This window comes from Vipera ursinii (genome assembly GCF_947247035.1).
Source record: "Vipera ursinii genome assembly, chromosome: 8".
In the NCBI taxonomy this organism is placed as follows: domain Eukaryota; kingdom Metazoa; phylum Chordata; class Lepidosauria; order Squamata; family Viperidae; genus Vipera; species Vipera ursinii.
In genome coordinates this window covers 3,333,313-3,360,734 of record NC_139519.1, presented here as the reverse complement: position 1 = coordinate 3,360,734, position 27,422 = coordinate 3,333,313, and the positions used below count along the sequence as shown (strand labels likewise).

At 43.4% G+C, this 27,422-nt stretch overlaps 1 protein-coding gene and 1 long non-coding RNA gene across 16 annotated transcripts in view; one reads left to right on the top strand and one right to left on the bottom strand.

Annotated features, from left to right (window-relative positions):
* Positions 1-14,118, bottom strand: part of AAK1 (AP2 associated kinase 1) — a 92,121-nt gene extending 78,003 nt beyond the window's left edge. For 14 of the 15 annotated variants that reach the window (XM_083368591.1, XM_083368599.1, XM_083368600.1 and 11 more), the window contains exons 1-2: positions 13,793-14,118; positions 12,982-13,376 (exon numbers count right to left, since the gene is read on the bottom strand). In XM_083368591.1, the coding sequence (XP_083224717.1) occupies positions 12,982-13,147 (166 nt within the window). In that variant the 5' untranslated portion in view covers positions 13,148-13,376; positions 13,793-14,118. Of the gene's footprint in view, positions 1-12,981; positions 13,481-13,792 lie in introns of those variants that run through there. The other variant, XM_083368598.1, reaches the window with a different exon arrangement.
* Positions 14,119-14,819: 701 nt separating this feature from the next.
* On the top strand, positions 14,820-18,326 carry LOC310643724. Its single transcript, XR_014493128.1, has 3 exons — positions 14,820-14,845; positions 17,080-17,230; positions 18,038-18,326. It is a non-coding gene; the product is annotated as an uncharacterized lncRNA (long non-coding RNA).
* Positions 18,327-27,422: the final 9,096 nt, after the last annotated feature.

Here is a 27,422-nt window from a genome sequence, read left to right as displayed (position 1 = left end):
TTCTGGGAACTGAAAACTTAAAAGCTGCCAAGATTGGACACCCCTGCGATAAATGCTTTTAAACAAAGAAGAAAGCAAATGGTGCTGTGTTCAAAAACATGCCTTGCATAGCATGCTGTGAAGCATGCCATCCTGCACAGGGCTTTCCAAGTTTATTCCACTTGAATCCCGTACAAAATTCCCACGGCCAAATAGGCAGGACATCAGCTGAAGGAAAGGAATGTGAAGATTGAGCCAAACACTCAATTTCCACTATCTACACCAAGAAACCTGATCCTGTTTGGAATCAGGCAGCAAGTACAACAATTTGTATGCTTTTGTAATCAAAGCTTGGAGCGGTTTCCACTTTTACCCAACATTCTAAGGATGTTTTATGATGGCTTTGCACATTTTCCCAGCATGCTCACATTGAGAAACACCCTGGGATGTCAGACAACACTGGGTTGTTATTCACACAAACTTTACAAACTGCCACTCAGCTGAATAGACTTTCGCAGGGAGACTTCCTCAGAGGACGGTGCCCTGCAGTTTATTCCACATGTGAATTCTAACCAGTAGGTAATCCAACAGCTGAATGCAAACCTTAACTTAGGTTGTCTTGAGCTGTCAAATATACAGCCTTAAGAAGTGGCTTAAAACCCAAGATCTCCCTTTTTGCTATCGCCTGACAGCCGACAACTTCTGAATTGCAAGGAAAAGCACCGGGGAAGTGTCAGAGCAAGCGAGCATGTGCACAGGAACATGACTCAGCTGAGAGAAGTCTGCAGTCATGAGACAGCCAAGATGTTTGGAAAAGTTTCACTCTTTTTAACGCTGACATTCTTCCTTTTGATCGTCTTTCCTAGAAAGCAAGCAGGGCAGGGCACAGCACTGGGATCGGGGGAGGGGGGGTCAGCTCCCCTCTCTTCCTTTCAAGGGGTACTTCTCTTCCAATCAGAGCCGTCCTCCTTAACTGATTTTAATCCTATTCTAAGAAGAAGGCACTAAGGTACAGATCAGACCAGCTGGTCTGTATTTGTGGGGAAGGGGCTGTCTGCATTGCAGAAGGGAATGGAACAAAGGGAACTGAGCCATTCCCCAAACTGGCTCTGCTTATTGCACTCCATAAGGAGCCAGTTTGAAAGGAGAGTCCTTGGCACCAGGGCTATGTCGGGATTGTCTTACTCAGGCAGCTCCACGTTGACAACTTAAAGACTTGTGGACTTCAACTCCCAGAATTCCTCAGCCAGCATGGGAGTTGAAGTCCACAAGTCTTAAATTTGCCAATGGGGAAACTCCTGGTCTTACTCAACATGATTCTGTCCATCCAATCCCACTGTCAAGAGGTCCCATTCTTCAAGGGATGCAGAGAAGAGGCCGTTCCAGTAGCAGTCTCCCCCTCCCCAAAATATGTCCACCTCTTTCTGTCCTTTTGATTAGAGATTCTGGAGCCTTGCTCAATGGTCCTTCTGACCACAGAAGATTATTGGGTAACCAATCTGATTATGTAAAACAGAGGTCTCCAAACTTGGCAACTTTAAGACTTACGGCTGTTTTCATCATCAGAAAATCATCAAGGGCCTTGGAAGATCTGAATACTGATCTGGTTTTCATCAGCAATATTTCAGTGTTGTTTAAGATGGGCAGTCATATAAAACTTTTAAATAAATAACAGAATAACAAGAGTTGGAAGGGACCTTGGAGATCTTCTAGTCCAACCCACTGCTCAGGCAGGCAACCCTATATCATTCCAGACAAGTGACTGTTCAATTTCTTCTTAAGTGTCTCCAGTGATGAAGCATCCATAACTTCTAAAGGCAAGTGTTATTATTATTTAAACAAGTAGAATAAAAGATGCTGTAACCTAGCTTCTTATAGTGAAGGAGTTAGGCTGGCTGAGGAATTCTGGAAGTAGAAGTCCACAAGTCTTAAAGTTGCCAGGGTTGGAGACCCCTCAGTTAGGTTGTTAGACTTCCCCATCTTGGTGCCTTCCAAACCAAGGCAGCTAGGAATTCTGGGAGCAGCAGGTCCAGCAACCTCTGGAAGGCAGGGAAGACTGAACTAACAGTCTGGATGCAAAACATGCTTTTGATTTCACAGCCCAAAACTCTTGATGAAAAGTGGGCAGGAAGAAATTGCTTAAATATGGGCAGAATTCATCGGGATGAAATCCAACTCAACCAGAAGCAGACAACTTGATTCCTTATCACTAGGATGATAGCCAAAGTTGCAAACAGTCTCAAATGGAAAGCACTACATTGGAGAGATACCAGGTCAAAAAGGTTTGCAACAAGTGGTCTGTGGTGGCTCTTTCCCACATGCAAGTCAAAGCCTTAAAAAGCTCAGTCAGCATCCTGACAGTTACATCAAGTAACCCACACACATGTGAAATCCAATTGGCGCATCTCGCTCTGTGAAAGATATTAATAGGGATGTTTGACTGCAAGAAAAACAAGAGCCAAAAAGCCAAACTCTGTATTAGGTCACCTGCAGTTGTTCAATATTGCTGCAGACCTTTAAACCTCAAGTCTTCAACAGGCAAGTTGACAAGCGAGGTGGGGGGGGAGAGGGGAGGGGAGACATGTTTCTAACAGCTCCCATGCTTAAATGGAAGGACTGTCAGAACCTATCTTTCTATGGGGTTTTCTTATCCTTTTCGGGTTCTGCCATACTCTGGGGAGGGAGGGAGGGGGAAGCTTGGGGTGCTGATGTGTATTCCTTTATCTCCTGCTCTATCCTCTTTGATGTTTCTCTAATGGGGTGAGAAAGGAATGTGCCTCCGACCACCTGCCTTATTTCCGGCAGCCCGTGGCAGCCCGTGGAAGAAACGGCACAGACACCTAACAGCCTTGGAAGTGGCACCTTATCATTCTGTTCCCACAGCATTTTTCACAACTGCGGATTGGCCTGTTTGAACCGTCCGGATGGACAGTTGGGGTGGGGTTACTATGGACACTTCTGATTACTTGATTTGCGTGGGATACCCTCAGATCCTGCCTTCTATTCCTGCTGTCAACATCTCCCAATAAAAGTTTCCTTTTGAAATGATGATGTTTCAAGAGTTCTGCTTTCTTGGGAGGACTGATTGAGGAGGGTCCTTACAAGGACAGGGGGCTCTCAAAGAAGCAAATAAGACCTTAGCAGCACAGATGAGTTTTATCTTTTATCTTCTTAGGCTAGCTGCCCAAAAGATACTAGAAAACATTATATTTTTTCCATTTTTGGCTACATAAATTTCAGATGTTCTCAAATGTCATCTGAAGCAATGTCATTAAAGCGGAGAGTTGATCACTTGGGTTTAGATGGAACACCTTCAAATGAAGCACTTCAAGCTCTGTCCCCAGAACCACGAGAATCAGTGATCTTCTCAATGGCAGTAAAGAACTTCATTACCCTCAGACACTGCATGTGTCTGCCCTGAAATTTTGGTGGCCATTCTAGGAAGAGAGGGTTGGACTACAACAACCTTTCACTACCATTTTACCCTAGAGAAATCTTTGAAATAATCTTCAGGTTTCAAGGAAGCCCTATAGATGATAGATAGATAGATAGATAGATAGATAGATAGATAGATAGATAGATAGATAGATAGATAGATACTTTTAGGTGAGAGGGGGAGGGGTTTATGTATCATCAAGTCAGTGCTGATACTTAGTGGCTAAATTTTCTCCAGAATGGTCCATCCCTGATCTGTCTCTAACCTGGTCTTTCAGGTCTTGCAATTGTATCCTGATCCCACTGTAACAGAGTCCATCCACCTTGCTCCTAAGCACTCCTCATCTTCCCTTTTGTTCCAACCTTTCTATGCGTTATGGATTTTTCAAAGAACTTGGGTCTTTCCATTGATTGCTTCTGTTCTATGAAGCCAGTTCAACACAGATGGAACTTTTCTAGCAGGAGATGCTCCCAAGCTGGCCTTTCAGATCTTCCAATGGTGCCCCATCACCACAGCATTCACCTTGCTACTGATCGTCCACTTCTTCTCTTTCCTTCTACATTTCCTGGCATCAGAGCCTTCTCTAGAGATCTAGGTCTTCAAATAATAGGCCCAAACTAGGATAATTTGAGCCTGGTCATTTTGTGTTTCCAGTAAGAACTCCGGATTGATTTGTTCAATGATCCATTGCTTTGTTTTGTTGGCTGTCCACAGTAAAACCATGGGATAACTGACTATATCTGCCATTGCCTCAGAGGACTAAACTGGGCCCTCAGTATATAGCCAAGGTCAGGGCTTTTCAACCTTTTCAACCTTTTCACCGATTGTACCACTTTTAGGATATGGCAATTGTACCACCAGTCACCTAGCAAGGTATCCAAAACTTGATGACCAAAAAACCCCGGGAAAAAGTGATAAAGTACAGGTAGTCCTTAACTTACAACAGTTCACTTAGTAACTGTTAAAAGTTACAACTGCACTGAAAAAAGTGACTTACGATCATTTTTCACACTTAGGACCATTGCAGCATCCCCACAGTCATGTGATTTACATTCGGATGCTTGGCAACTGATTCATATTTATGATGGTCACAGTGTCCCAGGGTCATGTGATCCCCTTTTGCGACCTTTTGACAAAGTCAGTGGGGAAACCAGATTCACTTAACAACCGTGTTACTAATTTAACAACAAACAGTGATTCACTTAACAACCATGGCAAGAATAGTCATAAAATGGGGCAAAACTCATTTAACAAATTTCTCTCCCCCCCACCCCCCACCCCTTTTCATATTGTTAATGAAATTCCAAGCTGTAGACGAGACTGGAGAGTCAACATCAAGAAGAAGGAAAGACAATCTGTTTCGGTTCTACAGCCAAGAAAACTCTACCAATGCTACCAGGAGTTAAGTTTGGTTAAGAGGGACATTACCTTAACATTTATTTACAAACATGTAAGTATACGGTGTACCGGTTCAGTCTGAGGCAATACTAACTAAAATACAGAAGGAATGAGAGTAATGGAAATACCAATGCAAAGTCAAATAAAATAAATCATAGCCCAGAGATATACTACTATACTACTCATTCGTCACTGCCAAGAAACATGATCCCTCTCCAAACGGCTTCTGAAAAGCTTGAACAAGCTGTGTGTGTGTGTGTGTGTGTGTGTGTGTGTGTGTAAGCAGACCACCAGGTGAGACAGGCACCGTAAGGAAATGCCCACTTTTGCAGCTGTTCCTGTTGAACCTTTTGGGACATTCATCACTTGGACTTTGGGAAGGGGGCAGAATCTACCTGGGAAAGTCAGTCAAAGGGTCCCACCTCCTGAGCTCATTAGCACTTTTAATCAGCTCCTTGAATGGGACACCAGGAGGTGGTGAAGCCTCCACAGCAACGGTGCGATATGGCAGTAATCAGACTTTTCCATAAGAAAAAAACGGATTTTTTTTTTTCAAGAGCAGCTCCATGCAAAATAAATTACAATCATCCAAACCAAAGACAAAGGTGAAAGTGACTGTTTTCACATCTCCTGTTCTAGGCAATGCCACAACTGGTGCAATAGTCAAAGCCGAATAAAAGCCATTCTAGTTGGTACCGTCCTCGCAAGACAGTGGGTTGGACAACTATGGCACCTTTATGAACTTCAACTCCCAGCAATTCCTTCCATGTGAGGTCTTAAAACTTAATTTTTGTCACAACCAAAGAGAAAGAACAAAGAGGCAACAATGTACCCACAACAATCACTATAATCTTAAATACCTGCTTGCTTCGATACTGCTTTACAGCTGTTTAACCAATACATAATTCAGGTATAAAAAAAACCAAGTTTTCAGCAAGAAGTTAGATGTGAATATGAACGCCATACAACTATTGTTGCTTAGAAGTATTTTGACTCACCCTTCAGCCAAAAGACACTCTTCCATAGGATTCTGTGTCACATTAGAGCAAAAGGCCTTCAGACCAAGTGAAACTAGGTTTCCTCACAAAATTGAAGAAGACATTCTGGTAAAACTTACTATTTCAGGGTTAAATTATTCATAACTTCAATGCATTATGCAAAGTGCAACGTGAGCCTTACCACATTGAGCTGCCACCATCCTTTGCTAAGACTTGCACAAGTTCACTCACAAAGGTTCACAGCTAAGTGGGATTTTAGGCCCAAGCTCATGGCCCTGGTGAGACCTTTTAATTGAACATCAATCTGTCTCTCACAGATGCCCTCCAGAGAAACTGGACTACAACTCCCAGAATTCAAGAGTCAAGATCACATGAAGCATTACTATCACTTTATACTGCCACGGTAAGACCACACTTGGGATACTGCATCCAATTTTGGTTGCCACGATATGGAAAGAATGCAGAGAAGGGCAATCAAGATGATTCAGGGGCTGGAGGCAAAACCGTAGGAAGAACGGTTGAGAGAACCGGATATGTCTAGTCTAGTGAAAAGGAAGACTAGGAGTGACAGGATAGCAGCGTTCCAATATCTGAGGGGCTGCCCCAAAGAAGAGGGGGGTCAACCTATTCTCCAAAGCACCTGAAGGCAGGACAAGAAGCAACGGATGGAAACTAATCAAGGAGAGAAGCAGCTTAGAACAAAAGAGAAATTTTCTTACAGTGAGAACAATTAACCAGTGGAACTGCTTGCCTACAGAAGTTGGAGGTTTTTAAGAGACTGAACAGCCATTTGTCTGAAATGGCATAGGATCTCCTGCTTGAGCCAGGGGTTGGACTAGAAGACCTCTAAGGTCCTTTCCAACTCTGTTATTTTGTTATTTGCAGCCAGCAAAATCAAACCCACATTCTCTAAATGAAAATCTGGGCAACCACACCTTAACTCCCTTTTCTGTGCTCATCACACACACTTGGTAAATCTATAAGAGAGTCCTTGCTTGCACAGAGAATCAAAAGCCCTTTGGAAGATCCTTAAGCATTTTTAATAAATACCCTCCCACCCATCAAACTTTGCACACTATAAGCAACACCTTTACTATGGTTGATAGCTTTGTCTGAGGAGACTGGCCAATGAAGATTAATTAACAGATAGGCCTCCAGTTTTGCGCAGTAGCGCAGCAGCCGAGGAAGCACAGGCTCCGCACCCTACGGCCAATTTCTGCCTGCTAGGGGCCCCTAAATGGGCCTGAAGTTGCCCCAAAGAGGCAACAAAGAAGGAAGTCCAGCCGACTGTGGAGAGATGGCAGTCGATCTGATCGGTCTGGGAAAAGCCCTCAAGAAACCAGCAGGAGAAAGGCTAGCCCAGGGGTAGGCAATCTTAGCTCTTTTATGACTCGTGGACTTCAACTCCCAAATACAAACTACAAGCAGCAAGCCCAAAATCACTATTTTAAGCTGACTGTAAACAACATGTTTGGAACTGGGTAAGAACAGTGATTTTCTCTCTTGAAAACTGATTTCCTGGAGAAAAGAAAAAAAGAAAAACCCCAAGAAACAAAAAGCCTCTGAAAGTAAGAAGGAGGGGGATCTGCCCCACCATCCTGCAGACGGAAGCAGTGAATTAAACTTTTCAGGGGGAACAGAAATATATTGAAATGAAATGAATATAAGACTTAATTTGGATAAGTTTAAAATTGGTGGAAACTGTTAAGATTTTCCTTTTAAACCATGAAAATAGAAGTAAATAATAGAAGTAAACAATTGTCTATTGCTGAAAAATGAACTGGTGCTGACATCTAGTGGTGGATGAAAATATACAACAGCAGTTGCTCTATCACAGGAGCTGATAAAGCCCAGGAAAAGATAACTTGTTTCTGCTGACCTTCAATGTCTTAATAACAGAGAACAGCTGTGACAAAAAAGAACACATTTTGGGCTATTTATAAAGTGAGAATTATAAAGTTTAGGGGGGGAAATGACCTTTCTGGATTACAAATACCAACTCAACTGTGACACTAAAGCTATCTGCAGAGAAAAGAAAACCCTGATATTTGGCTATCATGGAAAACCAGAGATCTCCAGAAAGAATATATCAAGAAAATACCAATACTTTCCAGAAGGAGATCTATACTGTGTTGCAACAAATCCAAACAACAATGATCTCAAACCATGAGGAAATTAAAAATAACTTTGAAAATATAAATGAACACATCTCCAATTTAACTTTGCAACACAAAAATTAAAAGAAAATAGACCAGAAAAAACAAGACAACTGAATACAAGACAGAGTTTCTCTGCCAGAAGAACTATGAGAACTTGAGAGACAAAAAATGACAAATAAAATCAAGAAAGAAAGGAAAAGATTTTCAATAAATACAAAGGGGTGAAACCTTCCTATAAAACAACTTAACTGTTTTGCCTTTTGTACCTGCAACAAAACTTACAAGTTTATGGAAGATTCTTTGATTCAGCGAAGCATATTGATCAGGAAAGGTATTTGGCAAAAAAAAAAAGGCTAGAGTGAGAATTAAGAAATTAGATGATGGGACTTCCGGTTTGCCATCGTGGATGCTGTGGATGCTGGAAGGCGAGCTCCATCTTCCATGTCCAATTTCACTCCACTGGGGGTAGCCCTTCCACTCGATCCGGGGCAGCCCTCCAAACTGGCGGAGGAAAGAGCAGCCATAGTAATATGGCCCATCACTAGGCTGCAGATAGCTGAAGTCAAACTCACCACCAAGCACTTCGAAAGCAACGCAGATGAAACGGTGAGATCTGATCTTCTCTTTACCCTAAGTACTTTCTCTTTCTGTAAAAGCTGCCTGAAGTATCTTTCCCCCTGTGAGGAGAGAGGGAAAGGAATTTCTATCCCACCCTCTAAGAATAGCAGCATCTGACTACCCAGGGGAATTAAAGCATTTAAAGAACTTTAATCTAATTGGATTTATATGTTCCTGAAACTTGGGGACCAAAACTTTTCCTATTTTTATTGGAGATTCGTTTTTATCTACAAAAAAGAAATAAAATTGGAAAAAGGTGACATCTTGTGGTGAGGTTTGGTATTACAACTTATTTCCTAAAAGAGACTTGGCTTGAAGCCTAGACCTTAGATAAGACTTTTCTGACCTTGGCATCACCTGTGAGAGACTTAGTTGTAAGAGAACAGCTAGGTGGCATAAATGGCTTACTTGAACTATGAATGTAAACCTTTACTGACTCTGGGTTATATGTGGGAAATTGCTTTCCTATCTCTATTTGAGGAATATTGGTCAGTATATGAGATGTTGAAATACCTTGGACTATAAAGTCTTGCTTAACAAACAACTTCTACTAGAAAGACTATAAACATGTGAAAGAGATGGATGAAGACCAGGAAAAGATCCTTTCCATGTTGAAAGCAATACATGAAACCATCCTTCAGCTTGCAATAAGACCTAATGTAAAAGATCCAAGATGCCAGCTTAGATACACAAACCCAAACTTTGACTACAACCAAAGAACTAGCAACACAGAAGATAACAGAAGTAGTGGAAAAATCAAATATTAAGACAGAGGACTCAGCTGACCAACAGAGTTAATGGAAAATATAGAAAAGGGAGTGACAACACTGAAAATGGAAAAGACTTTCTATATAAATCAGAAGAAATTTGAGAAAGAACAGATTGAATGGAAGACAAACATGGGCAATCATGGGGAATTGGAATAACGGAGACAACTTAACGAATACAAATGGGCTAGTCCTTCCGAAAAAATGGCAATTAAATGGTCTCCTTTATTTCAAATAACATACATAATAATAGAGGGAGATCTATTTGCCGATCTAAAAGCACTGATATGGAAGCCTAGTTGGCAAAAGAAGAAAGCCAGAATATGGTTGAAGAAAATTGGGGTTTTGACTTATTAGAGGAGATTTCATATTATTAATTAGAGGGTTAAAGGAAGAAGTTGAGATAAGGGGAATTCTGGTTATTAAATTTAAAATACTTGGAAATTAGTTGAAAATAAGGACTTTATCCATTTAATATTTAAAAAATAGACCTAAAAGGAAAAAGAAAATTAATTATGAATATGTTTGATTTATTGATTAACCCAGGTAATATACACAATGGTTTTGCTTTATTAAAAGGGATACTGTATTATTAAGTGGATGATTTAATATGGTGGGAAATAGATAACTCTTAGGAAGTAGAACAAAATTACATTCAAATAGATAAAATGTGTATTTTGGATATAATATTTTGTTATGAATTGAGACAAGGGAAATCTTGGTTACCTAAAGCCTGAAAATTATAAATATCACAGGTTAAATTGGAATATTGATGAGAAACTAAAAATTGGGGAAAAATAACAGGATATGGATTGTTTATGAAGATTGAATGTAATTAAGATATGCATAAGCTAAAAAATTATTGATAAATGTAATAATGATGTTTTTACTGAGTTGATAAAGAACTGTACTAGCTTGAATACTAGACAGTAAATGTTAAGGGAAAAAGAAAAGAAATATCTAATGTTGTAACTTGAGATTTGTACTAAAGATTTTGTTATTGAACTATTGATTAATCCCGTCACCACGTTGCTTTTTTAATACTTAAATGTAAAATTGGAAAATTAATAAAATATTATTTAAAAAAAGAAATTAGATGGGATTTACCAGAGGGAATATTTAAAAATTAAACATCTGTTTGAATATGGTTAAAGAAATAGAAATATTTTGGATATAAATGAAGATTAGCTTAAGAGGGATGAGCCCCTCAAGTAATACAGTTATTTTTTTCTTTTTTCTTTTTTTTTTGTTTTTTGACATGAGAAATATAAAAATTTTGGAATGTTTTACATTAAAAATTTTTTTTTGTTTTTTTAGATATGAGAAACGTAAAAGTATTGGGATGGCTTGTATGAGAAAAAAGACTTAAATACTTAAGTGCAACTAATTTTGAGAAAATCTTAACCAGAAAGAAAGTTTTGAATATTGTGGGGAAAACAAACTTAAATAAGAATTTTGTAAACAGGATCTATGACGAGGCAATCAAGATGATCAGTTAGAAAAGAAGCTTTATACCGATGTGGTTATTGTTTGCAGCAACATGAGAAAAATGTCTATATTTGTCATTTATTCAAATAAGAAATGTATTAATTTAAGGTTGGCAAAAAGAGAATATTATTGGAAAAAGAGAAAATCAAGCAAAGCCATTATATGGACTATAGAATTATAGAAATTATTGTTTTGTAAATACCAACCCAGACAATACGCTGTTTACCAAATATTAAGGTGATTATGTTAAAAATCTATAAAACGTATTTTTTTTTAAAAAAAAAAAAAGATTCACAGAAGAGTAGAACTTGAATGTAGAAGGGACCTGAGGAAGTGGTCCTGGAAACCTAAGCCCACCGGCAACTCAGCCTCTCCCGGAAAGGCAAGCTGGCCCAGAGTCCAGCCCAAGCTTATAAGTTCCTGCTCTGTTCCTCCCGGATCTACACTTTGACCCATCTGCGCTTCAGCAAACATCATGTAGGTCTCAACATCCCCTCCCCCCATGGGGAAGGGAAGGAGAACGCCACCATTTTTCCCAACCAAAATAAGCCACAGTTTAGAGAGACCCATCAGATCGCCCTCATTCCAAGCTCACTATGTTGAGGTGGAGCAGGCAAGTTTCGGGGCGAGGGGGAGGAATTGAAGGGATCACATTCTCTCCACGAGGGAGGGAATCTACTGGCAAGCAGCTGGTGAGGATCATTCAGCAATTACTTTAACCACAAAGAAGGCCTTAACTTCCCCAGCCTCCGTAAAGCTTCCTCCCCAGGTCCCTGCGTAGCCCAGGTCTTCCCTGAATCAGCAGGATTCACCCTGCCCAGGATCAGCCGGGTAAAGTGGGGACTCAGCATTTTGTCCCGGTTTCATAATTGTTGGAGCAAGGGGAGAGAGCTGCTTGCCCGATCTCTGTGTCACGTCTGCGGCAATCTGCCATGACCAGCAGCATCTCGGAAACTTGGGCTGAGAGTCAGAATCCCAGCTGATTTTGTTCCAAAACCCAGGGTGGAAGACGCCCCACTTGTTCCCTCATATGCCGGAGTTATAGAGAATTGCCCATCCCTAAAGCCAGAACCATCTCTGCTGCATTCTGCTAAGCAAAAGTCCCTCTTTCTCTCTCTGGCTATTTGAGCATTTGTGATGCATTGCATAAGACTGAACTCTTCCCCCCCCTTCCCCCCTCCCAATGATGCTCTTCCATCACAATGTCAAGGAACAAAGAAATCTGGACAGTCATGTCCATTTCTTCCATACGGAACTTGCTCTCAAGCTTTTACAGACAAAGTAACTGAAAAGTGCATTTTAGCTCAAAGGTAAGCCGCAGGGGTGGGGGGTGGGGTTGCATAGCCTATGGTAAGAGTGCAATCTTTAGGGAGCCATGCTTAAGGGAGAACCACAGCTTTTGGAGCCCAGAACCCCTGGTGACAAACAGGCCCTTGTGACGCAGCAGGCACTCTTAATACAGAGAGGAAATTCCAAATGCATTTAATTATCCCTTTATTTACAGTGCCGGCACCAGAAGGAAAAGAAACGCATTTGCATCAGTGAAGCCGAGCACATTACGTAACACCATTAAGGAAGGGGAGTTATTACGCGGGTGAAGGAAATGCCAAGGCGGTTGGCAGCACGTTCTCAGAGGAGCTATTTCAGGACTGCCTGTGGATTGCAAAGTCAAGACTGGGTTGTCCCCCTATTCCAGGGGTCTCCAAATCTGGCAACTTTTAAGGCTTGTGGACTTCAACTCCCAGGATTCCTCAGACAGCTGACAAGAGGAATCCTGGGAGTTGAAGTCCACAAGTCCTAAAGTTCCCTAGGTTGGAGACCCCGGCTGCCTATGCCATTGATCCATCACTCTTAGCCCTCAGCACTATATATATATATATATATATATATATATATATATATATATATATATATATATATATATATATATATATATATATATATATATATATATATACTAATATATATATATTAATAAACAACACTGATTTCCACTCTCAGGAGCAGTAGCTCTCCTGCAACACAACAATGCTGGGATCGGGGGAGATCAATGCCCAAATTAAATTTAAGCCTGTTTCTCCAGATTGGATTAACTAAGCAGCTTAAGACAGAGGAGTAAGACACGGGCCTTGGCTTACCTTCCGCCACTACCTCCTCCACCGTCACCTGATGCCTTCCCACGCTGAAGACCCGGCCGATGTATCCACTCCCAGGGCCGGTGCTGCTGCTGCTACTGCCTCCAATGGTCCCCGAACCAGCTCCGGATCCTCCCTGCTCCCGGCGAGAGTCAAAAAATTTCTTCATGGTCCCCAAAGTGCACCCCCCGCCTTGGGCTTCTGCTTCTTCAGCTGGGGTGCCTGACTCCCGTCCGCCACAGATAGCGAGGGAGAGATGATTTGCCTGGCGAAGGAGAGGAAATGAACGCTTCTGGGGACGCAGGGTCTTCTACTGCCCCCTCCTCAAAGGGCAGCCGAGGAGGGTTCCGGTCTCCCCGTCCAGGAAGGCAGAGCCCGGCTGCGATTCGAACTCAGACCTGCGGGGTGGGAGAGGGAGAAGAGCCAGGTTATAGGCCGAAGGGTCCCCGGAGCTGCAGGTGCAGGCCACCTTGGCTCTTTTAGGACTCGTGGACTTCAACTCCCAGAATTCCTGAGCCAGCGCAGCTGGCTCAGGAATTCTGGGAGTTGAAGTCCACGAGTCCTAAAAGAGCCAAGGTGGCCTGCACCTGTCCAGGTGTCACTCTTAGGCCCGCCAGGGCTGGAAACGGCCGCCTGGCTCGCAGGGCCCATCCTGAGCACCCCGGAGCCGGGCAGCGCCGAGAGCGAGGAGCGGGGAGGCCCCGGGACGCCTTCTCAACCCCCCCACCCCACCCCAAAAGGAGGAGGAAGAGGGCGCGGAAAGCCCCCCCTCCCTCCCTCCCTCCCTCCTCCGGCCTCCCGCGGGCGCAGCTACCTGGCCGGGCCGCAGCGTGAGGATCGCGGCTTCCGCTGGCCCTGCGGCATCGCTACCCGGTAGCGGCCGGAGGCGGAAGAGGAGGAAAGAGCGACGGCGGCCGGGCAGCGAGCGAGGGCCGCCGGGCTCGGAGGCAGCCGGGCGCCGGCGGCGGGAAGACCATGCCGAGCAGCCCGCCCGGCCAGGAAAGGAACCGTCGCAGGAAGAAGGGCCGCTTCCCCGCAGCCAGCCGGGCGGAGGAGGAGGAGGAGGAGGAGGGAGACAGACGCTCGCCCGCCCTTCCTCTCCCCGCCCGCCCGGCGCCCTGAGAACCCGAAGCGGGGAGGGGGAGGAGCTTCGCCGCGGGGCTCCCTTTTCTTTCCCCCCCCCCCGCGCTCCGTCCACCTTCTTTTCAAACCCACACCGGCCGCTCTGCCGCTTTGCATTCTGGGAAGAGTAGTTTCCTTCCGCGGTTGAGGCCCGGCCAGCTCGGCCGGCCGGGAGGAGACTACAAATCCCAGGGAGAAACGGGCGGGGGGGGGGCTTGACGAGGCGGCCCGTCGGGCGCCCGGAGCGGGTGGGGGGGGGATTAGGGGACGTGTAGTCCACGAGGTTCTTAGGTGGAGGTTTCAGGCCCAGCCGAAGCTTGAACGTCGAACTCTCCGTTCCCGGGAGCGTCACGTTTGAGCCCCGCGAAGGGAGGGCGGCGAGGAGAAATGGACGCCTTGCGGATTCCCCGCGGGGAACGGCTAGCCCCCTTTCCCAGCCCTCTCGTAACCGCCCTGCACGCGGCTAATTCTAAAAAAGGCAGTTTCGTGCAAGCTTATCCCAGCCCTACTTCAGGTTCTCCCACGGAGCGCTTACCAAGCGTTTTGGACTTCAGTTCCCATAATCCTCTCCTGCCAGCGTGGCCCCGCAGAGGACCCTAGATAGGAGCAGTCGTGCAGAGAAGCGAAGGCGGAGTTTTCAACTAATCATGCCACCCAGAGGCATTCTGGGAAATTCAGAGGCCAATCGTGGATTCCTGGCTTATATCTAACTAGGGATACTGGTCTCCTCTGAGGGGCAAATGACGTGGGTTTTGCAATTTATTAACTAATTGTAATTTTGTATTTTGGTTTGATGTATTTTCTCTCTTAAAATAATGTTGGTTCATTACGGATTGGAATGTAGGTTAGTTGATGGATTAGTTTTTAACATTCCTAAACTGAAAAGATAAATCTTCAGGTTATTTTCTCTGTTCAGGTATAACAGACAGGAATTTAGGAATAGCTTTTAATATTCCTAAATTGAAGAGATAAACAGGCTGAAGATAAGAAAAAGCTTGTTAGTACAAACTGGGGTCTGGTTTTATCTCTTGATAAACCAGTAAACAACCTTTTCCTTACAATTTAAGCCTCTTCTGAGGTCAGACCTCATTTTAATGAGCATGTATGATAGTATGGGATGCAAATGTGCAACATGCTTGACCACATGTAACTGATTTCCTATACAAAGGGGAGGTTACTTTTATCCTGTCCAATTAACATTCCTCTTGGATTTTTCTTTGTTATGCTAAGTAAAAAAGATGTTGTAAGCTAAAGATTGGGGTTCCCTCTTTGAATGAGAAGAAGAATCCTTTTTCTCTGGAAATTGTGATAAATTGTAATAAAATGATCTTCCTGTCTCGGTTTGTCTCATTGGAAAATATGCATGCCGAGGCACAAGCCTAAAAGAGTTGTGGTATTTGGCCTTCATCTCCAAGGAGGATGTTTGGGTCACGCTGAGCCTAGTGAAGCTCTATCAGTGCAGACAGGCCACTGTAGTCACCATCCAAATTACACATGAGCCTCAACCAGATTCTCAACTCGTATCACGCCAAGGTGGAGCAACAGTCAGTTTTCTGTGAAAGATGAACGTCTCCTGTGCACAACAACCCAACATTAACCCAGCAGGTTGAGGCAGAAGCTAGCTAATGATATTTTAACCCAGTGTACTGACTGTATCCATGTTTGGTATAGTTTGGGATTAGAATTGCGTGAACCCGGCTAATTGTGTTTTACAAGTTGTTGACAAGTTGTGTCTATTCATTTATTTGGATTTAAATGTTGCCTTTTGGGTACAGCAACCCTATGAAGTTGATGAGAGGGAGGGAGGGAGAGAGAGGAAGAGGAGAGGGAAAGAGAGAGAGAGAGATCCAGGGATTCAGGGCTTAGTCAATAGTTTGGTGCATTGTTCCATCCAGATGAAGTCCCACAAGCACAACCAATGGCTCTCTGCCCACCTTGGGACATATTCTGTCAGCTGCCCAGGGGTCTGAGGTTTGGAGAGCAAGAGATCAGGAAGCTGGGGCCCAGAAGGAGGAAGTGACGTTTTGCTAGCCAGGGTCAGACCATCTGAGTTCCCTTTTGGGACTCAGCTTTGGGGCCAGGTCAGTATCTAAGGATTCTGCTCACACACCTGGCTAATTGTGAATGAGGATGTTGTCCTGCAAGTAGAAGCAAAACCTGAGTAGGCCCAGATGGGTCAATCCCCGCCCGCGTCAAAGATGCTGCCAGTTGATTTTTGGATGAAATTCATGGTGCTGGGTGCCTCTGAACCAGGGTTGTCCAACCTAAGGTAAAGGTAAAGGTTCCCCCACACATGCGTGCTAGTCATTTCCGAGTCTAGGGGCCGGTGCTCATCTCTGTTTCAAAGCCGAACAGCCAGCGCTTGTCGGAGGATGTCTCCGCAGTCATGTGGCCGGCATGACTAGACGCCAAAGGCGCACGGAACGCTGTTCCCTTCCCACCGGAGTGGTCCCTATTTTTCTACTTGCATTTTTACATGCTTTCAAACTGCTAGGTTGGCAGAAGCTGGGACGAGTAACAGGCGCTCACTCTGCTACGCGGCACTTGGGATTTGACCCGCCAAACTGCCAACCTGATTGACAAGCTCAGCGTCCTAACCCACTGAGCCACTGTGTCCAACCTAGGCAACTTTAAAAGTTGTGGACTTCAGCTGCCAGAATTGCTCAGTCAGCTCTCACAAAGAGAGAGACTGGCTATCTCAGATCATTTCTGCCTCTTGTAAATCCAGCAGAATGGGTCTACTCCTGTCCCCTTTGATTAAACTGTCATTTTGGGGATCTAGAAAGCAAACCTCCATCTCCCATAGAGACCCATATGGTTCCCCTCCCTCTTGTTCTTCAAAAAGGCATCAAAGAGTTGGCTGTTCTCCCAGTCCTTGGGATGGGTCCCTGTAACTTTTTATCCAATTAGGTAGCTCCCTGCTGACATGGTTCCCATTATTGATTTTTATTTTTTGACTTTTTGCTTTTAATGTTTCAGGCTACCCAGAGTGTTTGAAGTTGGAGGACCCCTAAGTGGAATGAATGGATGAATGAGAGACTGGAAGAACAAACAAATTATCTGCTACTATCTAGTGTCCATCTGAAGTTTTGCAGCTCAGGTCCACTTGTCAAGCCAGAGGTTGCATAAGGTAAAGTGAAAACTCAGATAATGGCTTGTTCCATAAACCATGGTTAAACCAATTAAGACATGGTAGGATGTGCACACCTAGTCTCCAGCAGGATCATTTAGGTTTTAAACAAAGATATGTGGGAAGGGAAGAGGGGAAGAATAGCTGTACAGGTAAGTCCATGACTTTCAATTGAGCCCAACATTTCTGTTGCTTAAAGCGAGACAGTTCTTACATGAGTTTTGCCCCATCTTACAACCTTTCTTGCCACAGGTGGTCAGTGCATCCCTCCAGTTTTTAAGTTAGTTCCATAGTTACAGTCAACCAATGGACCAGACTCCCTTCAGATGCTGTTGGTGCTTCGCCACTGGTGGCTTTCAAGAAGAGACTGGATTACCATCTGTCAGAAATGGTGTAGGGACTCCTGCTTGGGCAGGGGGTTGGACTAGATAACCTACCTGGTCTCTTCCAATTCTGTTGTTCTACTGTGTTCTAAGTTGTTAAGTGAATCTTGTTCCCCCACTGACTTTGCTTTGTGATCACATGACTGGGACATTGCATATCTCATATGAATGCATGCCTGTTGCCAAGTGTCTGAATTTTGATCACGTATCTACAGGGATGTTGCAATGGTCATAAGTGTGAAAACCGGTCAAAAGTCACTTTTTTCAGTGGTGTTGTAACTTCAAACGGTCCATAAAGAAATGGTTGGAAGTTGAGCTCTACCTGTATCTGGCAATGTTGGAGCATTTCAACCTAGCACCATGTTACAGTGCCATGTTGCCCATTTAACCAGTCTCCTCAATTATCTCAATTATCTCTCATCAGGCTGATTTTGAACTTGGACCTGGACCTTTTCTGGAAGAGGGCTAAATCCATGTCTCGAGCAGTCAGGTTGACAGGCCACAGGTGCAGAAGAGGACCCAGAGTTATGAAGGAGCTGGCACATGTTATCTCAGAACCACTGTACCGTATATTTTAAAAATCCTGGAACATTGGGGAACTACCAGAGGATTGGAAGAGAGCTGATGTGGTTCCCATCTTCAAGAAAGGAAAGGAAAAAAAAACATAAACACAGGAAACTAGAGACCAATCAGCCTAACATCAATACCTGAAAAAATACCAGAAAAGATAATCAAAAAACAGATCTGTGAACATCTAGAAACAAATAAAATTATAACTAGAATCCAGCATGGGTTTGTTAAAAATAGATAATGCCAAATCAATATTATTTCATTATTTGATAAAGTGACAAAGTTAGTGGACCAGCGAAATGCTGTACTTAGATTTCAGTAAGGCATTTGATAAAGTAGACCATAATCTACTGCTTGGTAAGCTAGAAAAAGATGGAATAGACAACATCACCACCAGATGGATTTGTAGCTGGCTAACAAATGGTACTCAATGAGTAGTCCTCGATGGTACTACATCCACATGGAGAGAAGTAAGCAGTGGGGTACCACAAGGTTCCGTCTTAGGCCCAGGACTCTTCAATATCTTCATAAATGACATAGATGAGGGACCTGAAGGGGAACTCATCAAATCTGCAGATGACACCAAACTGACAGGAGTAGCCAACGTCCCTGAAGACAAACTCAGGATCCAAAAAGATCTAGACAAACTTGAACAATGGGCCCTATCCAATAAAATGAATTTTAATGTGGTGAAAAGCAAAGTCTTAAATTTAGGTAGGAAAAACCAAAGGCACAAATACAGATTGGGCGAGACCCGGCTCAAAAACGGCAACTGTGAGAGGGATCTTAGAGTCCTAGTGGACGATCACTTGACTATGAGCCAGCAGTGTGCTGCAACAGCCAAAAAAGCTAATACAATCCTGGGTTGCATAAACAGAGGCATAGAATCAAGATCATGTGAGGTATTATTACTGCTTTATAAAAGCCTAGTGAGACCACACCTGGAACATTGCAGCCAATTCTGGTCACCATATCACAAAAAAGATGTTGAGAGTTTGGAAAAAATTCAGAGAACAACTAAGATGATCCAAGGCCTGGAGACTAAAACATACGAAGAGCAGCTGTTAGACTCGGGTTTGGCTAGCCTAGAGAAAAGAAAAAAATAGGGGAGACATGATAGCAGTGTTCCAGTATCTGAGGGGCTGCCACAAGGCAGAGGGAACCAGGTTGTTCACCAGAGCACCAGAGGGAAGGATGAGAAACAGTGGTTGGAAACTGACCAAACAGAGAAGCAACCTGGAATTAAGGAGAAACTTCCTGACAGTGAGGACAATCAACCAGCTGAACAGCTTGCCACCAGAAATCGTGGCCGCTCTATCCCTGGAAGGTTTTAAGAAGAGACTGGACATTTACCTGTCTGAGATGGTATAGGTTCTCCTGCTTGAGCAGGGGGCTGGGCTAGAAGACCTCCAAGGTCCCTTCCAGATTCTATTGTATTGTATTGTATTCTACTCTACTCTACTCTACTCTACTCTACTCTACTCTACTCTACTCTATTCTATTCTATTCTATTCTATTCTATTCTATTCTATTCTATTCTATTCTATTCTGACTTAGTAAAGCCACATCTGGAATGCTGCATCCAATTTTGGTCACAACATTACAAAAAAGATGTTGAGACTTGGGGAAAAATGCAAAGAAGAGCAACTAAGATGATTAAAGGCCTGTAGACTAAAACCTATGAAAAACGGTTGCAGGATTTGGGTATGGCCAGTCTAAAGAAAAGAAGAAATAGGGGGGACATGATAGCATTATTCCAGTATTTGAGAGGTTACCACAAAGAGGAGGGGGTCAGCTTGCCTGGCAGAAGCCCACTCTCTTTCCCAGTTTAATTCTCTTTTAGAATTAAATAGGACAGAATGGGACAATTAAATTAAATAGGACAGAATGGGACAATTAAATTAAATAGGACAGAATGGGACAATTAAATTAAATAGGACAGAATGGGACAACTTGCTGCAGCCAACTCATCATAGGAGAACTCGCTGCAGGACAATTCAATGCAGGATAACTCAAGAGAGGGACAGATAAATCGCAGTGGGCCTTGTCTTGCTTTAGATTTGAACCTTGAACCCAAAGCAAAACAAGGCCAGCTACAATTCGCTTGTCCCTCTCTTGAGTTATCCTGCATTGAATTGTCCTGTGGTAAGTCGGCTATGGCAAGTCAGCGGGGTGAGTCGGCTACAGCAAGTTGTCCTAGACCCAGCACAGAAGTAGAGCTCTCTCATATGTCGTTTTCAATAGTTTTAATATTTCTGCTCTCCCTGAACTTTTACTAATATGTTAGATATTGAGAAAATCGTTCACAGACCTTACGCCTGTAACAAAGAAATGCAAACAAATATCAAGAAAAATATTCTGTTTGTATGATTGCGTGACTCCCAAGGGTGAAGACAATTAGCATCAATCAATTGTATTTTTTCAGCATTTAAGCACTGTAAAACTTCTGCTTAAGCTTGTATGTGATCATACTGCCATCTTCTGGCACTCAAAAGTATAGCCACCAGCATTAAAATGATCTGGCATTGTCTATTTGTGTTACAGATGGTAGGTAGGCAGGCAGGCAGACAGAAAGATATATAGATAGATTATAATAGAAATATTAATCACAAAAACAAATCATTTTTCAGAATCCTTGCAACTGTGGAAAGCATCCGTCTGTGTATTCGAAGAGGACATACAGGATGACAATTGGTCCTGTTTGGCATAGGCATTTTGTGACATCCTTTTTTCTCTTGCAGAATAACTCATTGCAGGATAAAAGCAGAAGGAATAATATTTTCCAGTGTATTCTTAGCCAGTTGCTTTTCAGTGTTTCCAGATATATTAAGTTGATAATCCTTCTTCAAGTCTAGAATGTAGAATAACAAAGTTGGAGGAGATCGTGGAAGTGTTCTAGTCTAGACCATTCCAGACAAATGGTTGTCTAATCTCTTCTTAAAATCCTCCAGTGATGGAGCACCTTCACCCTCGTTCTACTGGTTAATTGTTCTAACTGTCAGGAAGTTTCACCTTAATTCTAGGTTAGATCTCTCTTTGAGAGGTTTCCATCCATTATTTCTTCTCCTGCCCTCAGGTACTTTTGAGAATAGGTCGACTCCCTCAAATATAGGAAGGCTGCTATCATGTCACCCTTGGTCCTTCTCTTCGTTAGACTGGACATACCTAGTTTTCGCAACCATTCATCGCATACTTTAGTCTCAGACACCTAATCATCTTTGTTGTTCTTCTCTGCACTCTTTCTAGAATCTCAACACCTTTTTTGTATCATGGTGATCAAAACTGGACACCGTATTCCAAGTGTGGTCTTACCACTGCAGTATAAAGCTGTACCATCACTTCTCACGATCTTCGTGATATCCCTTTGTTGATGCAGCCTAAGACTGCATTGGTTTTTTTGGCAGCTGCAATACACGGCTGGCTCATATGAAACTGGTGGTCTACTAAGTGAGACACCTAGATCCCTCTCACTGCTATTGAGCCAGGTACCTCCTGTTCTATTCCTGTGCTTTTGGTTTTTCCTACTTAAGTGCAGGACCTTACTTTTTCCACCACTGAATTGCATTTTGTTGGATAGGGCCTAATGCTCAAATCTGTCCAGAGCCTTCTGGATCTTGAGCCTATCTTCAGAAATCTTAGCAATTCTCCCCCATCTTAGTGTCATCTGCAGATTTGATAAGTTCCCCTTCTTTCCCTCATTTAGATCATTTATGAAGATGTTGGAGAGTACTAGGCCCAAGAATGAACCTTGCAGTACCCCACTGCATACTTCTCTCCATGTAGGTGTAGTTCCATTAAAGACTACATGCTGCGTGTGGTTAATCAGCTAGTTATAGTTTGGAAATGTGGAAAACAAACAAGCAAATAAATAATTTCTGGATGACTATAGTGCAAGTGATCACTAGCAACAGAGCTAGATGATTTTTTTCATAGCCAAACCATTTTAAAATGGTTTCTAAAATTCTGATCAATTAAAGCAGGGGGGGAAAAGTTAAAACTTATCTGATTTAATAACTAAATGAGGAACTCTACCTTGATTTATAGCAGGAGTTCCCCCACCCCCAGGCCACGGTCTGTTTGGAGCTGGGCTGTGCAAGCGGCAGACACTCACACGCGTGTGTGAAGCTTCATTTGTTCGAGCAGCAGGTGCACCATTTTCCCTCCCCCGCCTGTCCACGAAGCCGGAAAGGCTGGGGACCCCTGATTTAGAGGTCCATCATTTCCATCGGAATTTTAAAGAGGCCTTTTCACCTTCTTTTCTGATACTATGTGGGAAGAACCAACATTGTAGAATTTAAAAATGCTGATAAATAGGACTGGGGTAAATATAATAATGTTTTCAATTGTGCAGAACCCGCTCCTTTTTACAAAGAAGAAAGGTCCCAGGTCAATGTAGGAAGCAGCCTCAGCTCCAAGGCTGTGATGCAAAGGAGCTAATAAATGCACAGTGGAAAGTTTCTGCTCGTTCTCCCGGTTTTCCAGCTTATGCAGCTGGCCTGTGGCTTCCGTGTTATAGTAAAGGCGACACTGCTTCAATCCATATCATCCTTGGCTTCACACAATTACACAATATGGTAGGATAATTGGGGCCCCTAATTAGTCCTATGGCTTACAGCTAGTCCTCACTTAATGATGGCACTTGGAACTCGAATTTCCATCATTAAACAATGTACTCATAAAGTGCAACATTACATTACTGCTGGCACTTCCCAGCACTGCCTGTCGCCATCATTAACTGAGGATTCTGGGTCATTAAGCATGACCCAGGTGGCTCATAAGCAGACCAGCAGGTAGGTAAGGGTGATGTGAAGGTACGGCACAAGACTCTGCACGAGCATGGTAGGGCCGGGAGTGGCTGCTGCCAGCCAGGTGTGTGTGTGTGAAATGACTTACTAGTGACTTTCTTTGCCAACCTCCCCATTGGCTTTGCTCAGCAGGAAAGGTTGCACAGGGTGATCACGTGGCTGCGGGACATGCAATCATTGTAATTGTGAGCAAGTTAGGAAATGCCCAAATTGCCACCATGTGCCTTGGGGACACTGCAAAGGCCAGAATTATGAGGATTCATCGTAGGTTTCCTTGCTCAATGCTGTTGTAACTTTGAATGGTCACTGAATGAGTGGTCATTAACTGAGGACTACCTGTAAAAGGGAGTTGGGAGCAATAGTTAGGGCCCTGCAGCCTCCTCCAGCCTCCAAGTGTCCAGAAAATGGCACGAAATTAATGGTTGGTTGCCACAGATGCCTGATAGCTGCACTTGATGGTCAAAAAAGTCAAGATGGTGGCTGCAGTGATGTAATTGAAGCTTCACATATTTTTTATGTGTAATGCATGTAAAAACAGATGGAGCATTGATTGCTTTCTACTCTGCACACACTTCTGGCAGTCACCAAAGCGGAGCTTCCTAAACTTACAATGCTTTCTCTCCCTTTTTACAGACAGACCTGGGGTGTGCCAGGCATTTCGCTGTTCAAGTTCTTATTTTATTATTTAATTTAAAAGTGAAAACAATTCATTTATTTTATATTTTGATGAATTTTATTCATTATTTAATATAACATTTTATTACTGTAAAGTTTTAAGAATTATACACAATATTTAATTATATATTCTATTTATTTTTACAAATATAAATTAAAATTAATAATACACTGGCCATTCTTCCTAAAAGATTTATTATCTAGCAATAAAGCAAATTCCATTGTATCCTCGTATTCGTGACAGTCTTAATTAAAGAGCACTGCATGTTCCATCTTTCCTCCCTTCTCAATTCTGGCTGCAAAACCTTTGACATCCACTAGGTGGCAATAAAGAGGTACAGAAAGCTCTAAAATGCTGCCATCTAGCATGTGCTGAGCTTCTTGCAGATCAGATCCAACAATTCTGCTACCAGTGTTTATTTGACAAGCAGATTCCTTCCCATTGCCTGACTTCTTAGGAACTGGAACCAGTTCAAAGGCGTGAAATGGGGAGGAAGAGACATGCAAGATCCTTTGTTCTCCTGTCTTCTCTAGCTGGCCCGGCTGTACAGAAAGGTATCCAATAAAATTGATAGGAGAAGGAAAGGCAATCAGAACATCTCACCTTTATCTCTTGCTTTCATCCCAGTGACTGGATTGGTTTCAGATCTTTGGGCCTTCCATTGGTATTCAGCTCTTTCCTTTGTGGGAAAGCAAGGGAGGCTGTTTTGTTTTTTAAAATGAGAACCTAACCCCGTGGTGGTGAACCTATGGCACATGTGCCACAGGTGGCACACAGAGCCCTCTCTGTGGGCACGCGCACCGTCGCCCCAGTCCTAGGCCTTCTGATGGGTTTTATAAAACCTTTTTGCTTTAAAAAAAGGTTCAATCAATCAATTTCAACGTCTCACAGGGGGAAAAAAAGATCTCGCAAAGTTGGAATTGATTGATTGAACATTTTAGTCCCACCCAGTCTGCCGTTACCACCGCAGCCACGCCCACCCAATGGGCCACGCCCACCCAATTGGCAACACCCACCCAAAGGGCCACGTCCACCCGGCACCCGACGATACGTAAGAGGGTTTTGAGTTGCAGTTTGGGCACTCGGTCTCTAAAAGGTTCGCCATCACTGCCCTAACCCTTAGATAGCAGATAACGAGGCATCTGAAGCATCTTCATTCTGGCTCTTGAAAGCTCGTCTAAACTGAGCCCCTAGTTCCAAAACCAGGTGTAAGTGTGCAAAGGGACACAAACAGATTTAGATTTTCCTTCCTGGGTCAGTTGCACCCTTCCAGCAACAGCCACCCCAACCCCTCCAGGGCTCTCTAGCTGTCTGGACCTAAGACTTATTTATTTATTTATTTATTTTAATTCCATTTATATCCCGCCCTTCTCCGAAGACTCAGGGCGGCTTACAAGCTTAGCAGTAGCCTTCATTCTATGTATATGCCTGCTTGTTAGGGCTTTCACACACACCCCCAAGCGGCATTATTACAAAGTCAGCTTAATTGCCCCCAACAGAAAGGACATAGTCAATCTGATTTCTGTGTTGACCGTCTGGTGATGTCCATGTGTACAGCCGAGTGCAATGACCATCATATTCTCTTGACAAAATTCTGTCAGCCTGTGCCCTGCTTCATTTTGTACTCCAAGGCCAAACTTGCCTGTTATTCACGTTGGAGGCTTCCAAGTCTTAACACTCTGCTCAAGCTGGAAAAGTTGTAACATCCTGGTCAAATGGTTGTTCATTCTCTTCTTAAAAACCAGTGATAGACCCAAAGGGGCTTTTCCAAAAGGCCACTAGACTTTTGTTTTTTTCTTTCTTGAAGATGTTTCGTTTCTCACCCAAGAAGCTTCTTGGATGAGAAGAGAAATAGGACAACCATGACCTGGATGGCTGAGAATCTCCATAGACCTCCAGCGATGGAGCACCCATCACAACTTCTAGAGACGAGCCATTCCACTGATTAATTGGTCAGGAAATTTCTCCTTATTTTTAGGTGGATTCTCTCTTTAATCTTCTGCCTGTTGCCCTCGGGTGCTTTGGAAAACAGGTCAGCCCCCTCTTCACCACTATCTGGGGAGGATCTTTATTAAAAAGGCAAGAAAGTCCAACTTCATTGGAAGGCATAAGGAGGAAGCAACAATGGAACAGCAGAGCATGAGGAAGGAGATCCTGGGTTTCAGGAGGGCAGGGGATTGGACTAGAAGACCTCCAAGGTCCTTTCCAGGCCCAGGATTCTCTGCTGTGATTTGTTCAGCCACCAACTGAAGATGAAATCCCTTGACTTCGTTCCTCCCTACCCATTAATACAGAATATATTGTTATCAATATTTATTACACGGACAGTTGCATCAGCACGATTTCATTGAAATGGCTTCATTGTTCCTTTTGCAGTTCCTTCTGTACCGCTCAGAGATTATTTTAATGATAAGTGGTTTAATGATTTAACAATAGGATTTAAATTTAGTAAAAAGAAACATGGCCTGACTCTGCCTGGCAACCCAGATGTAGAGTACCTTGATTGCAATTTGGTGTCTCTGATTCTCCTATTATCAACTTCTCACAGAAAAAAGCCCCATAAAATAAGAGCTTCTTTACCAGGAATTTGCTGCTGATGGTCAGGGTATGTTAAACTGACATTTTTTTCCCTTTTTTGTACTTGGCAGCGATCTGGTGCCTCTGAGAGAAACTAGGAGGTTAAGCAATCCAGGCCTTTCCCCTGGAAAGCTGCCAAGAGCACTCACCTGGATTCAAAAAAGGGTGGGGCTTCCAAGGTGTGGTTGCAGAATATCCAATCATTGAATCATAGCAGAGTTGGAAGGGACCTTGGAGGTCATCTAGCCCGACCCTCTGCCCAGGGCAGGAGACCCAATACCATTTCTGATAAGTGGCTGTCCAGTCTCTTTTTAAAAACCTCCACTAATGAAGCACCCACAACTTCTGGAGCCAAGTCGTTCCATTGGTTAATTGTTCTCAGAGTCAGGAAAGTTCTCCTTAATTCTAGGTTGAACCTCTCCAACCATTACTTCTTGAACCATCTTGTATTTTTGGACACTTCGCCTCCACTCCAGCAGAGGTCAATTTGCAGTTGGTGCTGCTGTTGCCAAGTCTCAGGTAATGGTACTCCTGGTGCTCCAAAAAGGGACATGGAAGAAGTTGTGAGTTGCTGGCCTCCATATAGCCACCACACCTTTGGGCAGGTAATTGAAATGCCTGCATACAGAGAGCAGCCACACTTACGGTGGCCAATATGAGGTCAGGCAGAGGAGGACATGGACCATTGAAAAGGAGGACCAAGGGGAAAAGGACACACCAATAGTTTAACCTTTTTCACATCCACGACAAAAGTTATAGGAAAAAGCTACAAAAAATGTACTTAGGACTATATGTACGGTATACGAATACACCTTTTCGAGCACCAGATAGACTATTTTTTTAATCACGTTACTTTTCCAACAAACCTTTATATTCAAAAATAATATGCTAATGATACTTCCCCTTCATGGATTACTGCCTTGTTGTGGCGAAGGGGCTTGCGTAATTCAATGAAGCTATGAGCTATGCCGTGCAGGGCCACCCAAGACGGAAAGGTCATAGCAGAGAGTTCTGACAAAACGTGATCCACTGGAGAAGGAAATGGCAACCCACTCCAGTATCTTTGCCATGAAAATCCTATGGACAGTACCAAAAGGCAAAACGATATGACGCTGGAAGATGAGCCCTTCAGGTCGGAAGGCGTCCAATATGCTACTGGGGAAGAGCAGAGGGCTAGTACT